Source organism: Oncorhynchus mykiss, chromosome 22 (assembly GCF_057628025.1).
Source record: "Oncorhynchus mykiss isolate SJ-2025 chromosome 22, ASM5762802v1, whole genome shotgun sequence".
Taxonomy (NCBI): Eukaryota; Metazoa; Chordata; class Actinopteri; order Salmoniformes; family Salmonidae; genus Oncorhynchus; species Oncorhynchus mykiss.
In genome coordinates, this window is record NC_143043.1 from 36,415,409 (window position 1) to 36,429,062 (window position 13,654).

A 13,654-nucleotide genomic window follows, 5' to 3' on the forward strand; every position below is an offset into this window, starting at 1 on the left:
TTCTAATATTCAATCGAACAGTAACTGAATGCCTCGATGCCTTTCTGCCTGCTTTATATAGCAAGCCACGGCCACCTGAATCATTGTCTGTAGGAGTGAACAATTTTTGTGAACGGGATGGTGTAGCTAATAAACTGACCACTGAGTGTATGTAAAGTACTGTGTGTGTGTGTGTGTATGTAAAGTATGTGTGTCTATACAGTATGTAAAGTTGTGTGTGTATGTGTAAAGGTTGTGTGTCTATACTATAACAACCCCTCTCTGTTTCTCTCCACAGTGCTGCAGCAGAGCCGCGTCTGCTGTGGGAGCGGGTGGAGAAACTGGTTCCCAGGCCAACGAGTGGCAGTGGTAGTACTTGCAGCTCCTCCGGCTCCAGTAACTCAAGCTCCCAGCCCAGCTCTCACAGTGGCTCAGGGGAGAGGTTCAGAGCCCGCTGTGAGTCTGATATTGCCCTGATACACACATGCATTCATAGTCTCACGCATAGTTTCCTACATGCACAATCTCAAGACACACACACACATAATTACTCTTTACAAAGTACTCACATTTACAATTAAATTCTTGGCACAATTCTCCACATAGCTCTTTAATTTACTGACCGGTATCCCCCACTGTCCCCCTCTCAGCCTCATCAAAGTCTGAGGGTTCTCCCCTCCAGCATCAAGAGCATGCTGGGAAAAAACCTGAGGAGAGGAAGGAGTCTGTCAGAACTAACCGACTGGCGGTGAGACCTTACCCCCGTGAAACTAGTGGTCTACCTAGTGTACTAACTAGTGTTGAACTACACTAAGTGTTGTGACACTTCAGAAAGCGGTGGAATTAAGTTTTGAGTGGGAATGATGGTTTTACAATAATCTGACATAGTTCTTTGTGTGTGTGTTTGTTTCGCCCTCTGCGCTGTGGATTACCGGTACTTGTGAATTCTGTAGGGGGAAGTGGTAAGCTAGAATGAAATGGGGTGGGTATTTGTACTGAAGATCTCATTGGCTGAAGGGTTCTGTACTAATGGCTTGCCTCTCTCCTGATTGGTGCTATTTTACTCATGTTCCTTTTAACCTCAATCTCCTCCCCTCATACTTGTTATTTATTTCTATTGGATCATTCAATCACTCACATACTTGCAGCCCCTTCCTTCCTTGTATGCTCGGGTCTGGTCACTTGATGGACTCACTAACCTCTTCTAGCCTTGTGGACACATTGGCAGTATGGCAGCAGTGTATGTACTTACTCATCTCTTTTCTCATATCCTATTGGCTTTGCTACTCACCGGCCGGCTCTTCATTGGCTGGCGCACCTGTGACCTCACTTCTTCCCCCAGCAGCTTCCTGCAGCCTGTCTCCTGCATTTAACCCTGCGAGTGACCTGGTAACACATCCACAACCCGGAAAGAGAGCTAAAAAAGAGAGGGAGAGCAAGACTGAAAGAAAGAGAGAGAAAGGGATGGAAGCATAGTTTAACCTCTGACCCCCCCCTCTGACCCCCCCAGGACCTGACCGCGCTGGCCAAAGAGCTGCGTGTGGTGGAGGACGTGCAACGCCCCCACAAGGTGACAGACTACTCCTCATCTAGTGAGGAGTCGGGGACCACGGATGAGGATGAGGATGATGAAGAGGTAGACCAGGAGGGAGGAGAGGAGTCTACCTCAGGACCAGAGGACTCTCACGCTGTGTATGTAGAGGAGGACACCTGAACCCTAACCCCTAACCCCTAACCCTTCTCACAATGAGTCCAGTTACATGCACACAATAATACAATTGTTGTGAATAGTCAGATGAATATAATAGTTTGATTTAAACGTTAACATGCTTTGCAAGAATAACAATTTCCCTAATAATCCTGTTTACATGGGCACATCTGAAATCAGGCTACCCGATGGGATAAATGGCCAAAATCACCAATCAAAATAAACATTCTACCACAGCGACCATATTATTTTTGGGATAACTATTTGATTCTTAGATTGGACATATTAAAGTGTGTATGAGAAAACTATTTCTAAGATGCATACTTTGTTTTTCCAAACTCATTTCACTCGCGCAAAAGAAGGAAGCTTGCGCTACTCGTGCACGCACATGCACAGATCAACTGCACAGCTGGAACTCTTAAGGCATTTACATGTCCTAATAATTAGAAAGACTGCTCAGAAAACCAGGTGTTTAATCGTTGTATGCTTACTTCGATTACGACCTTACGCTGATTTAAAATGAGCAGTTAGGTGTTTACTTGACTATTGCCATACTCAGCCTAGTGCCATAATCAGTTTAAAATCCAATTATTAGTGTGCATTTAAACATACTCAATGACATCATATTGCGATGACATTTGAGCTTGTGATTGCAGTGAAGGAAAAGTCCGGTCATTATAACTAGGACTGGGAATTGCCGGGGACCTCAAGATACGATAATATCACCATACTTCGGTGCCAATATCATGTGTATTAGGACTCTTTTTGTATTGCGATTCGATGGTCTAAACCACACGTCTGCTGCAGAGAGACAAGAAAGAGCCTTGAGAAAACGAGCTTTGATCAGTCATGGAAATAAAAGTGCTGAAAATGAATTGGCTCCCAACATAAAAAGAAGATGGAGAACAAGCTAAGGAAGGAAAAAACACTGGAGTTTTGGTGCAGGAACAGAAAACTAGTGCAAAAATAATATTGCCATATTGTGAAAACGATACCATATATCATCAAAAATAATTTCCCGATATGTAACTGTATTGATTTTTTTCCCCCAGCACTAACCATCTTCCTGGTTCTCTGTTTATTCGACCTACTCCACCAGCTCCTCCAGACTAAGCAACGGAGAGATGGAATCGGTGAAGACCTTGATCGTTCACGTCGAGGGCGAGAGTGACTCTAAAACCACACCCTGTAAAGATGACACTCTGATCGTCAGACCGGTAAGGCCAACACCCAGGCCATGCCGTCCACCTCTCTTATAACAACATATCAGTCACACACTGTAAACCGTTTAGTTATTTTATTGTGGTATTTAATTTACTAATTTGTCCCCCTATAGTTTACCCACTGTGTTTGATATTGTGTTGGACCTCATCTTATTTGTTCTGTCATTGTTTACTTTGTGTTGCTGGTGAAGGGGTTTGGGTTGGAGTGGAAAGGGGTCAGTTAGCCTGGAGAAATGGACCTACTCCAAGTATTAACCACCCACTCCCCCATTAAATGACAGTATAAAGGCTAGATGGTAGTCCTGCAACAGATTGAACATCATAAAATGGCTCCACTAAAGTCATAGAAATAATTTATTAATAAATGTAAACAAAATTATTACACTTTTGGTGTCTGTTGTTGACCATTTTCTTTTACTTAATCCTCAATTGAATGTGTCTAAAGTCTCTTACAGTAGTAGACTGTAGCTTCAGTAGACTACTTTACTAGACTACTTTAGTAGACTAGTCTTCCCTTAACACAATAGCGAATAGAATCCCTCCACCACAGAGAAAGAGATCTAGACCCAAAGTGTGCCCCTGTTCTTACTTCCAGAGTACAGGTGACAACAAAAAACGACCTGCCCCGAGCCCTGGTCATGGCCCTGTCCCTGGGTTTAACACCAGCCCCGGGCTGATTCGCCCTGCCCTCCAGGGCCACCCTGGTCTCCAAGGCCACCCTGGTCTCCAAGGCCACCCTGGTCTCCAAGGCCACCAGGAGAAAAATGGCTTTGTGGGCCGCATTCACCTCCTGCCTGACCTGATCCAGCAGAGCCACCACTCCCCCTCCTCCTCTGCCTCCTCCTCTCCCTCCTCCTCCAGCATGGCGAGCCCCACCATGTCCATGTCCCCCCAGAGCCCCCTGGACAAGCTCAGCATACTCCTGGAGGTATGTCCCTCAGCCCCCCTCTGACCCCTGGTCCGCCTTCAGGCCTGGGTCTGCAAGGAGCACCCTCTGCTGGTTGCATCTGCTCTCTCTCTGGCCACCTAGTGGTGCTCTTTATCGTTTCCCTTTTCTGAGTGCGACGACTAATCTAGTTTCCTCCAAGCTCTGTAGGTAAGGTGGTGTGGTGATGGATCATTTGTGTTGCTCCCTCTGAAACAATATTGTTTTGACAAGTTTCTGGTATTTGACACATTTTTTTCATTTTTGAGACTATATTAGGTTGCACTGGTTTACATGTTCTTGGAGGCCCATTACAGGTATTCCTTTAGCCCTAAGATCTCTATCTCTGATTATTATTTGTTTATTTTAATCAGTCGGATTGTTAAAGACATATTCCAGAAACCCTCAAGACTAGGCTACAACGTAGCATATTTCATGAATAAGCACTGGCAATTGCTTTACCATAAAAAGCCATTCCTTTAAATATATTTTTGTTCCTCAGCTTTTGTTTTTACCTGAACATTCCATCTGTTTTACTTTTACCCACCACCATAGAGTCCTCTTGTTTTTTGCCTTGTTCACTTTACTTCAACGTGTGATTTTGTGAAATTCTCCCTATGCCTGATAGCTGCATGCTCCTAACATCTGCCTCAATTTCTTGCTTCCGTCTTTCAACATTTCTCTTTGGTGGTCTTTGAACTTTATGTTGAACTTATACAGTGCCTTTGGAAAGTATTCAGACCCGTTGACTTTTTCCTCATTCTTCTACGTTACAGCCTTATTCTAAAATGGATTAAATAAAATAAAAAAAATCCTCAGCAATATACACACAATACCACATAATGACATACTGAAAACAGGTTCTTAGACATTTTATTTATTTATATAAGTATTCAGCCCCTTTGCTATGAGATGCAAAATTGAGCTCAGGTGCATCCTGTTTCCATGGATCATCCTTGAGATGTTTCTACAACTTGATATGAGTCTGTCTGTGGTAAATTCAATTTGGAAAGACACACACCTGTCTATGTAAGGTCCCTAAGTTGACAGTGCATGTCAGAGCAAAAACCAAGCCATAAGGTCAAAGGAATTGTCCGTAGAGCTCCGAGACAGGCTTGTGCCAAGGCACAGATCTGGGAAAGGGTACCAAAAAATGTCTGCAGCATTGAAGGACCCCAAGAACACAGTGGCCTCCAACATTCTTAAATGGAAGAGGTTTGGAACTACCAAGACTCTTAGAGCTGGCCTAGAGCTGGCTGTCCGGCCAAATTGAGCAATCGGGGGAGATTGGCCTTTGTCAGGGAGGTGACCAACAACCCAATGGTCACTCTGACAGGGCTTTTAGAGTTCCTCTGTAGAGATAGGAGAACCTTCCAAAATGACAACCATCTCTGCAGCACTCTACCAATCAAGCCTTTATGGTAGAGTGGTTAGGCAGAAGCCATTCCTCATTAAAATGCACATGACAGCCCGCTTGGAGTTTGCCAAAAGACACCTAATGACTCTCAGAACATGAGAAACAAGATTCTCTGGTTTGCTGAAAACAAGATTGAACTCTTTGGCCTGCGTGCCAAGCGTCACATCTGGAGGAAACCTGTCACCATCCCTACGGTGAAGCATGGTGGTGGCAGCATCATGCTGTGGGGATGTTTTTCAGCATCAGGGACTAGGAGGCTTGTCAAGATTGAGGCAAATATGAACGGAGCAAAGTACAGAGAGATCCTTGATGAAAACCTGCTCCAGAGAGCTCAGGACCTCAGACTGGGGCGAAGGTTCTTTATCCAACAGGACAATGACCCTAAGCACACAGCCAAGACAACACAGGAGTCGCTTCGGAGCAAGTGTCTGAATGTCCTTGAGTGGCCCAGCCAGAGCCCGGACTTGAACCCGATCAAACATCTCTGGAGAGACCTGAAAATAGCTGTGCAGCAACGCTCCCCATCCAACCTGAGAGCTTGAGAGGATCTGCAGAGAAGAATGGGAAAAACTCCCCAAATGCAGGTGTGCCAAGCTTGTAACGTCATACCCAAGAAGACACACGAAGACACAATCGCTGCCAAAGTTTTTTTTTAATACATTTGCTAACACTTCTAAAAACCTGTTTTTGCTTTATCATGACAGGGTATTGTGTGTAGATTTGATGAGGGGAAAAAAACATTTAATACATTTTAGAATAAGACTGTAACATAACAAAATGTGGAAAAAGTCAAGGGGTCTGAATACTTTCCAAAGGCACTGTATATTTCATATTGCACACAATGCTGCCATTGTTGTCTTGGTCTATGAGTTGGCAGGTAAGTCAATGTCATAATGGTAGAAATACATGTGATTCTATGTATCCTCATTGTTGTTCTATTCTCCTACTCCTCTAGAGTCATTCTGTCAGCAACACAATGCAGAAACACAAGTCCTCCTCCTCCTTCACTCCTTTTATCGATCCACGCCTCCTCCAGGTCTCTACATCCGGCGCAGCTCTCAACAACCTGGGTAAACCCGTTCTCCCAGCCCCCTTATTGGATGACAAGTCCCCTTCAGTAGTATCTGAGTGGTTCCCTCCAGTGTCAATCAACCTGGTGTTAGATTCTGAGGCAACACCAGAGAACACCTGTTTTATAACTGACAAAAGTTATATAAATGTATACTAAATATAACTGAATCTATATGATAGTAAAACATAATCTGCTTGTATTTACACTCAATCCCTTCCTTGTCCTCTGCAGCTTTTGGGAACGACGCCAGGCTGGCGGAGGCACTGAGGGCGGACCCGTCACGTAAAGGCTCCGTGGTCAATGTGAACCCTGTCAACACACGGCCGCAGAGTGACACCCCAGAGATCCGCAAGTACAAGAAGAGGTTCAACTCTGAGATCCTGTGTGCTGCGCTCTGGGGTGAGTTGTCACAATTATCTCTGCTATGTAGTTATCTCAGTCATTTCAGTCTTCGCCACAGGTGGCAGCAAACTAAAGGCGAAAGTGTTTGTAGGAGTGAACCTGCTGGTGGGGACAGAGAGTGGTCTGATGCTGCTAGATCGTAGCGGTCAGGGGAAGGTGTATCCCCTCATCAGCCGACGCCGCTTCCAACAAATGGATGTCCTAGAGGGACTCAACGTCCTGGTTACTATATCAGGTTTGTACACGCTATACATATAGTTACTACACACACTATACATGCACAGTTACTACACATATAGTTGAAGTCGGAAGTTTACATACACTTAGGTGGGAGTCATTAAAACTTGTTTTTCAACCACTTCACAAATTTCTTGTTAGCAAACTATAGTTTTGGCAAGTCGGTTAGGACATCTACTTTGTGCATGACACAAGTCATTTTTCAAAAAATTGTTTACAGACAGATTATTTCACTTATAATTCACTGTATCATAATTCAAGTAGGTCAGAAGTTTACATACACTAAGTTGACTGTGCCTTTAAACGTCTTTAAACAGGGAATTTTTACTAGGATTAAATGCCAGGAATTGTGAAAAACTGAGTTTAAATGTATTTGGCTAAGGTGTATGTAAACTTCCGACTTCAACTGTACACAGGAAAACACAGACATGCAAACACTGTCGTATGAAATTCAGTACTGACAGAGACTTGGTCATTTCTTCAAACAATCATCTTTATTTAATATCGTATAATTATTGCAATAATGAAATCGTCAACCCAACAGTCTTGTTCTGACTGTTAGGCTGAGAGCCTAACTGATAATGAAAATAGTGATATTATATAGGACCTAAAAATGCTTAGTGGTTCCATCTCCCATAAGCCACCTTGGTTATCTACACAGGATGGTGTTTTACCCCCAACCTGGCTTTGTTTCCCAGATGCCAGGAAGAATGGACAATGAGGGATTGTTCTGAACTCTTCCAGGCTATCTCTATCTCGGGCCACACGCACCACATCTTGTCTATGGAATGCCGGCTTTTAGGTTTTTATCACCAACATCAATCGTCAGCTTCATGCTATCTCTAGTAAAACCCATGTCCTCAACAACCAGACTAGCTGCAAGGTGCTAGAGTGGAGACCATAAAACACAGCATTAACAAGACAGAAATATCTTACTGTTTTGTTAAGTAAATCATTTTTACATATCCAACAAATAAGGTGAATACATCATTTTTATATCACAGAACATACACACACACGCAGACTGACTGACCGTCGGGCAGGGACTGAATGACCGTCGGGCAGGGACTGAATGACCGTCGGGCGGGGACTGACTGACCGTCGGGCAGGGACTGACTGACCGTCGGGCGGGGACTGACTGACCGTCGGGCGGGGACTGACTGACCGTCGGGCGGGGACTGACTGACCGTCGGGCGGGGACTGACTGCTGACTGACCGTCGGGCGGGGGCTGACTGACCGTTGGGCGGGGACTGACTGCTGACTGACCGTCGGGTGGGGGCTGACTGACCGTCTGGCGGGGACTGACTGTAGGTTTCTGCTTCTCTTTCCTGTGCTCTGGTCGCGTCATTCATTCACTGTAACGACCAACGCTGGTTCCTCTGGTGTCACCCAACAGACATTCAGCCAGAGGAAATGGAGTAAATGGTCTAGTTAGAGTGTACGACATCATATACTTGTATTGCATGTCCACTGACACACGCAAAGGTTTCCATGCTGGAAGCACGGAAACACACATAGATGCAGTGTCATTTTGATGTCATTTTGCAATGAATGAAGAAAGGGTCCATGCTCAAAAGAGACATTGAGACCATTTGATGTTGCTTCTTCAGTTTTTAGCTTCGATAGAAATACATATCACTGTACTTTATCATTCTCAGTAGATGAATATAAAAGTTGTGTGTGAGTGTGCCGACTTGTTGGTGAGTTTACAGAAAATGTTGTCTTTCAATTTGACCTCGACCTTGACCTAAATTTACAAACATAATAGTCCGTTATGTTGCAACGTGTTGTCAAATATTCAGTACAGGTTCTACAACAATACAGACCCCGTTATTGACTCAGCATATCCTCTGTACTAGTATTGATAATGATGTCTAATATAATACCAATAATTAAATAACATAGTAAAAACTCCAATAACACCTTTATTCATTGAAATTGGTGTGTACAATAAAGACGCTTCCTCCACCCATAGGAGTTGGGTAGGAGTAGGGTGAAGTTGCCCCTACATGCTGATCTTAGGTCAGTTTGGGATTTTCCCCACTAATGGTTAAGTTTATGTTTGGTTGAGGGGAAGCTGATCCTAGGGGAAACTTCACCCCCTGTGCCATTACATATGGATTATATATCGTAGGTACCCTGACTCTTGACCTCTCCCGCTTGTCTGACCCTGTCCTATGAAGGCAAGAAGAACAAGTTGCGTGTGTACTATCTGTCCTGGTTGAGGAACAAGATCCTGCACAACGACCCTGAGGTGGAGAAGAAGCAGGGCTGGGTCACTGTGGGTGACCTGGAGGGTGCTGTTCACTACAAAGTTGGTATGTCCCATCTCCAGCATGCATCTGGCCAGTACATTTTTGCGGAGAAAAATTGAGGACAGTTTTTGCATAGAAATGTACGTTATGGTCAAATGAGTCTGCACACATGTTTAGGAACCACTGTTTTATAAGTCAGCACTTCATGTCATGACTGAAACATGTTGGAAGAGATAAAGTCCAGAGTTTGGTAATGAAATCTACAGCAGCGTTCGAAATACCCTCTGTCTACCCAGCAAACACCATGCCCCATTTCTGTACTGTCACATCTCTGAAGTAAGATAATAAGACTGTAATACATGTCAGCTAATAGCATTTTGGTAGACTTTGATTTCCTACTACATATAGTGTCTGGGGCAGAGAACTTAAAAACAATAAGGCTACTATGTCATTAAACGTCTTGAGGATGCTCTGAATTGACCCTGTTAGTTGGTGCCTCCTTATGGCAACATCCTCATGTGTCCCCACTGGTTTATTCCCCAGTGAAATACGAGAGGATCAAGTTTTTGGTTTTGGCCCTGAAGAACTCGGTGGAGGTCTATGCATGGGCACCGAAACCCTACCACAAGTTCATGGCTTTCAAGGTGAAACCTTCGATGCCCCTGCTTATGCATGACAGATATTCACTTCCATCTATTCAATTAGTCATGCAGCTATTGTAAATTGTCATGACAATGATAAAATGACTCCCCGACACACATGCACACACACTACTGTACTGTATGTGAATAACCTTTGCCCCCTGGTTGACCCCTGCAGTCGTTTGGTGACCTGGTGCACAAGCCCCTGCTGGTTGACCTGACGGTGGAGGAGGGTCAGAGGTTAAAGGTAATCTATGGCTCCAGTAACGGATTTCATGCTGTGGACGTGGACTCAGGGGCCGTCTACGACATCTACCTGCCCACCCATGTAAGAAGCACACTCATGTCTATGGAACCTCAAATCCACTTCTCTTCCTCCTTTTTTTTTTCAAGGATAACTTCATAATTGAATAAATCATTTCTCGCTCTCCCCCTCTTTCACTCTCTCCCCCTCTTTCGCTCTCTCTCCCCCTCTTTCGCCCTCTCTCTTATCCTTTCTTCTCTTCCCCTCTCTCTTTCGCTCTCCCTCTCGTGCTCTCTTTCTCTCTGTCTCTGTGTCTGTCTCTCTGTAGATCCAGACCAGTATCCAGTCCCATGCCATCATCATCCTGCCCAACACAGATGGCATTGAGCTGCTGGTGTGTTACGAGGACGAGGGTGTCTATGTCAACACCTACGGACGCATCACCAAGGACGTGGTGCTGCAGTGGGGCGAGATGCCCACTTCTGTGGGTAAGTGGACACAGACACACTCACACACAATAGGTCCTTAAATTAAGCATTTAAACATGTTAACTCGGTTGCCATCCCACCGACTCACCGCCCTATCCCTCACTTTGTCTTTCTCTCTGTAGCCTATATCCGTTCTAACCAGATAATGGGCTGGGGGGAGAAAGCCATAGAGATCAGATCTGTGGAGACTGGACATCTCGACGGAGTCTTCATGCACAAGAGAGCCCAGAGACTCAAGTTCCTGTGTGAGAGGAACGACAAGGTGAGACCCCTGGACACGTACACACACATTTGGAGGTACTCTCCCCAGGTCTGTTTTCACAAATAACTCTGTCAAAATCTCATTTTATTTGTCACATGCGCAGAATACAACAGGTGTAGACCTTACCATGAAATTCTTACTTACAAGCCCTTAGCTAACAATGAGGTTCAATAAATAGAGTTAAGAAAATACTAAATAAACTAAAGTAAAACATTTTATAAAAAGAAACACAATAAAATAACAATAATGAGGCTATATAAAGGGGGTACTGGTACCGAGTCAATGTGCAGGGGGTACTGGTACCGAGTCAATGTGCGGGGATACAGGTTAGTTGAGGTAATTTGTACATATAGGTCGGGGTAAAGTGACTATGCATAGATAATAAACAGCGTGTAGCAGCAGTGTAAAAAATAAAGGGGGGGGGGGGACAATATAAATTGTCCGGGTGAACATTTGATTAATTGTTCAGCAGTTTCATGACTTCATGGCTTTCATGGCTTCACCCAACCACAGAGACCTCTAAAAGAGGAAAAGATCAAAGGGCACAGACCGAGTGTGAAGTGGCCCAAAGCTGTTGAAAAGAGAGAGTGGGAAACAATCAACAACAACCTGACAAAAATCTTGTAGGAACAGGTAGGAACAGCAGAGAAAAAGCTTGAAAGGATGGGAAACATTATCTACCACTACGGAGAAGAGCGCTTTGGAGTAAACGAAAGGAGAAGTGGCAAGACACCACCCGCGCCAGCCAAATCTAGGAGGCAGCAAGAGATCGAGATACTTGTCAGAGAGAGAAGGCAGCTGAGAAAGCAGTGGAAGAAGGCCTCTGATGCAGAGAGAGAAGGTCTCATGCTACTCCAAGCAGACATCAGATGTCGGCTGGCAACCTTGTGAAGAGCGGAAAACTTAAGGAAACTTTGTAGGAAGAAGGAACACTCAAAAACACGGTTCTATAAAAAAAAAAACGTTAAGTTTGTCAAAGACCTCTTCGCAAAGGAAAAGTGCGGAATCCTAAAAACTCCAAAGCCAGAACTGGAAGAACATCTGGAAAAGGTCCACCAGGACATGAAAAGGCATGAGCAGATAATCACACCACATGACATCCCACCTATTCAACCACCAGAATTCAATCTGGACACTGACCCTCCAAAATGGAAGGAAGTAGAGAACGTTGTCCGACGAGCAAGAGCGGCCTCGGCTCCTGGGCCTAATGGAGTACCATACAAGCTCTACAAGAACGCCCCGGATGTTCTACGCTTTCTTTTGAGGTTCATGAGGATAGTGTGGCAGAAGGAAATAATACCAAAGACATGGCGAAGGGCTGGTGGTGTGCTAATCCCGAAAGAGAAGGATGCGACAGACATCAGTCAATTCCAACCAATCTCCCTTCTCAACATCGAAGGGAATATCTTTTTCAGTATAATAGCACAGAGGCTGTCCACTTACCTAGAAAGGAACAAGTACATTGATACATCTGTACAGAAATCAGGCATTCCTGGTTTCTCTGGTTGCCTGGAACATACTAGTATGATTTGGCACCAGATCCAAACAGCTAAGAAGGACAAGTGAGACCTCTATGTCATCTTCCTCGACCTGGCCAATGCCTTTGGCTCAGTTCCCCATTAACTCCTCTGGGAATCCTTCAACATTTTCCACGTACCAGAACCCATCACTACACTGGTAAAGGCCTATTTCCAAGACCTGCAATTGTGTTTCACAACACCTGACTTCACAACAACATGGCAGCACTTGGAAGTAGGCATAATGGCAGGCTGTACAATTTCACCTCTGGCCTTCACTATGGCCATGGAAGTCATCATCAGGGCATCGAGATGGGTGGTTGGCAGTGAGAGAACTAAGGAAGGGCTCTGTCTCCCACCTATCCGAGCATACATGGATGACATGACTACACTGACCACTGCAGCATGCACCAGGCGGCTACTTGCAAAACTGCAGGATAACATCAAGTGGGCCCGGATGAAAATCAAGCAAAGCAAATCTCGAAGCATCTCCATAATCAAGGGACAGCTTAAAGATGTGAGGTTCTGCATTGGAGATGACCCGATACCAACGGTGTCTGAGCAACCCGTCAAGAGCCTGGGTAGATGGTACAACGAAAGCCTCCGCGATAAAGATCAAGTGCAGCAAGTAAGGCAGGACATCACCGACGGTCTTGAGAACATCAACAAGACGCTACTGCCTGGGAAGCTCAAGCATTGGTGCCTACAGTTTGGACTTCTCCCTCGGGTAATGTGGCCACTCACAGTCTGAGGTCCCAATAACAACAATTATTTAAAAAAAACAATTTTACCCCCTTTTTTCTCCCCAATTTCATGGTATCCAATTGTTGTAGTAGCTACTTTCTTGTCTCATTGCTACAACTCCCGTACAGGCTCAGGAGAGACGAAGGCTGAATGTCATGCGTCTTCCGATACACAACCCAACCAGCCGTACTGCTTCTTAACACAGCGCGCATCCAACCCGGAAGCCAGCCGCACCAATGTGTCGGAGGCTACACCGTGCACCTGGCAACCTTGGCTAGCGCGCACTGCGCCCGGCCCGCCACAGGAGTCGCTGGTGCGCGATGAGACAAGGAGATCCCTACCGACAATCCCTCCCTAACCCGGACGACACTAGGCCAATTGTGCGTCGCCCCACGGACGCGGCCGGTTACGACAGAGCCTGGGCGGTTAGGTTTTATCACCCAGGTTTTATCACCCAGGCATCGTAAATCAGCCGTCAGCGTTAAGCCTCAGAGACTCCTCTCAGAAGGACAGATTGTGAAAATACTAATATAGGAATA

General features: G+C 45.1%; 1 protein-coding gene across 13 annotated transcripts in view; it reads left to right on the top strand.

Annotated features, from left to right (window-relative positions):
* LOC110501750 (mitogen-activated protein kinase kinase kinase kinase 4) overlaps window positions 1-13,654 on the top strand; it is a 97,184-nt gene that overhangs the window by 75,472 nt on the left and 8,058 nt on the right. For 4 of the 13 annotated variants that reach the window (XM_021579507.3, XM_021579510.3, XM_090215920.1 and 1 more), the window contains 13 exons: window positions 278-435; window positions 630-727; window positions 1,490-1,671; window positions 2,787-2,904; window positions 3,506-3,838; window positions 6,208-6,322; window positions 6,556-6,723; window positions 6,818-6,961; window positions 9,148-9,282; window positions 9,763-9,863; window positions 10,039-10,188; window positions 10,433-10,592; window positions 10,715-10,854. In XM_021579507.3, the coding sequence (XP_021435182.2) occupies window positions 278-435; window positions 630-727; window positions 1,490-1,671; window positions 2,787-2,904; window positions 3,506-3,838; window positions 6,208-6,322; window positions 6,556-6,723; window positions 6,818-6,961; window positions 9,148-9,282; window positions 9,763-9,863; window positions 10,039-10,188; window positions 10,433-10,592; window positions 10,715-10,854 (2,002 nt within the window). Of the gene's footprint in view, window positions 1-277; window positions 436-629; window positions 728-932; window positions 942-1,489; window positions 1,672-2,786; window positions 2,905-3,505; window positions 3,839-6,207; window positions 6,323-6,555; window positions 6,724-6,817; window positions 6,962-9,147; window positions 9,283-9,762; window positions 9,864-10,038; window positions 10,189-10,432; window positions 10,593-10,714; window positions 10,855-13,654 lie in introns of all 13 variants that reach the window. The other 9 variants (XM_021579513.3, XM_036959110.2, XM_090215922.1 and 6 more) reach the window with 4 other exon arrangements.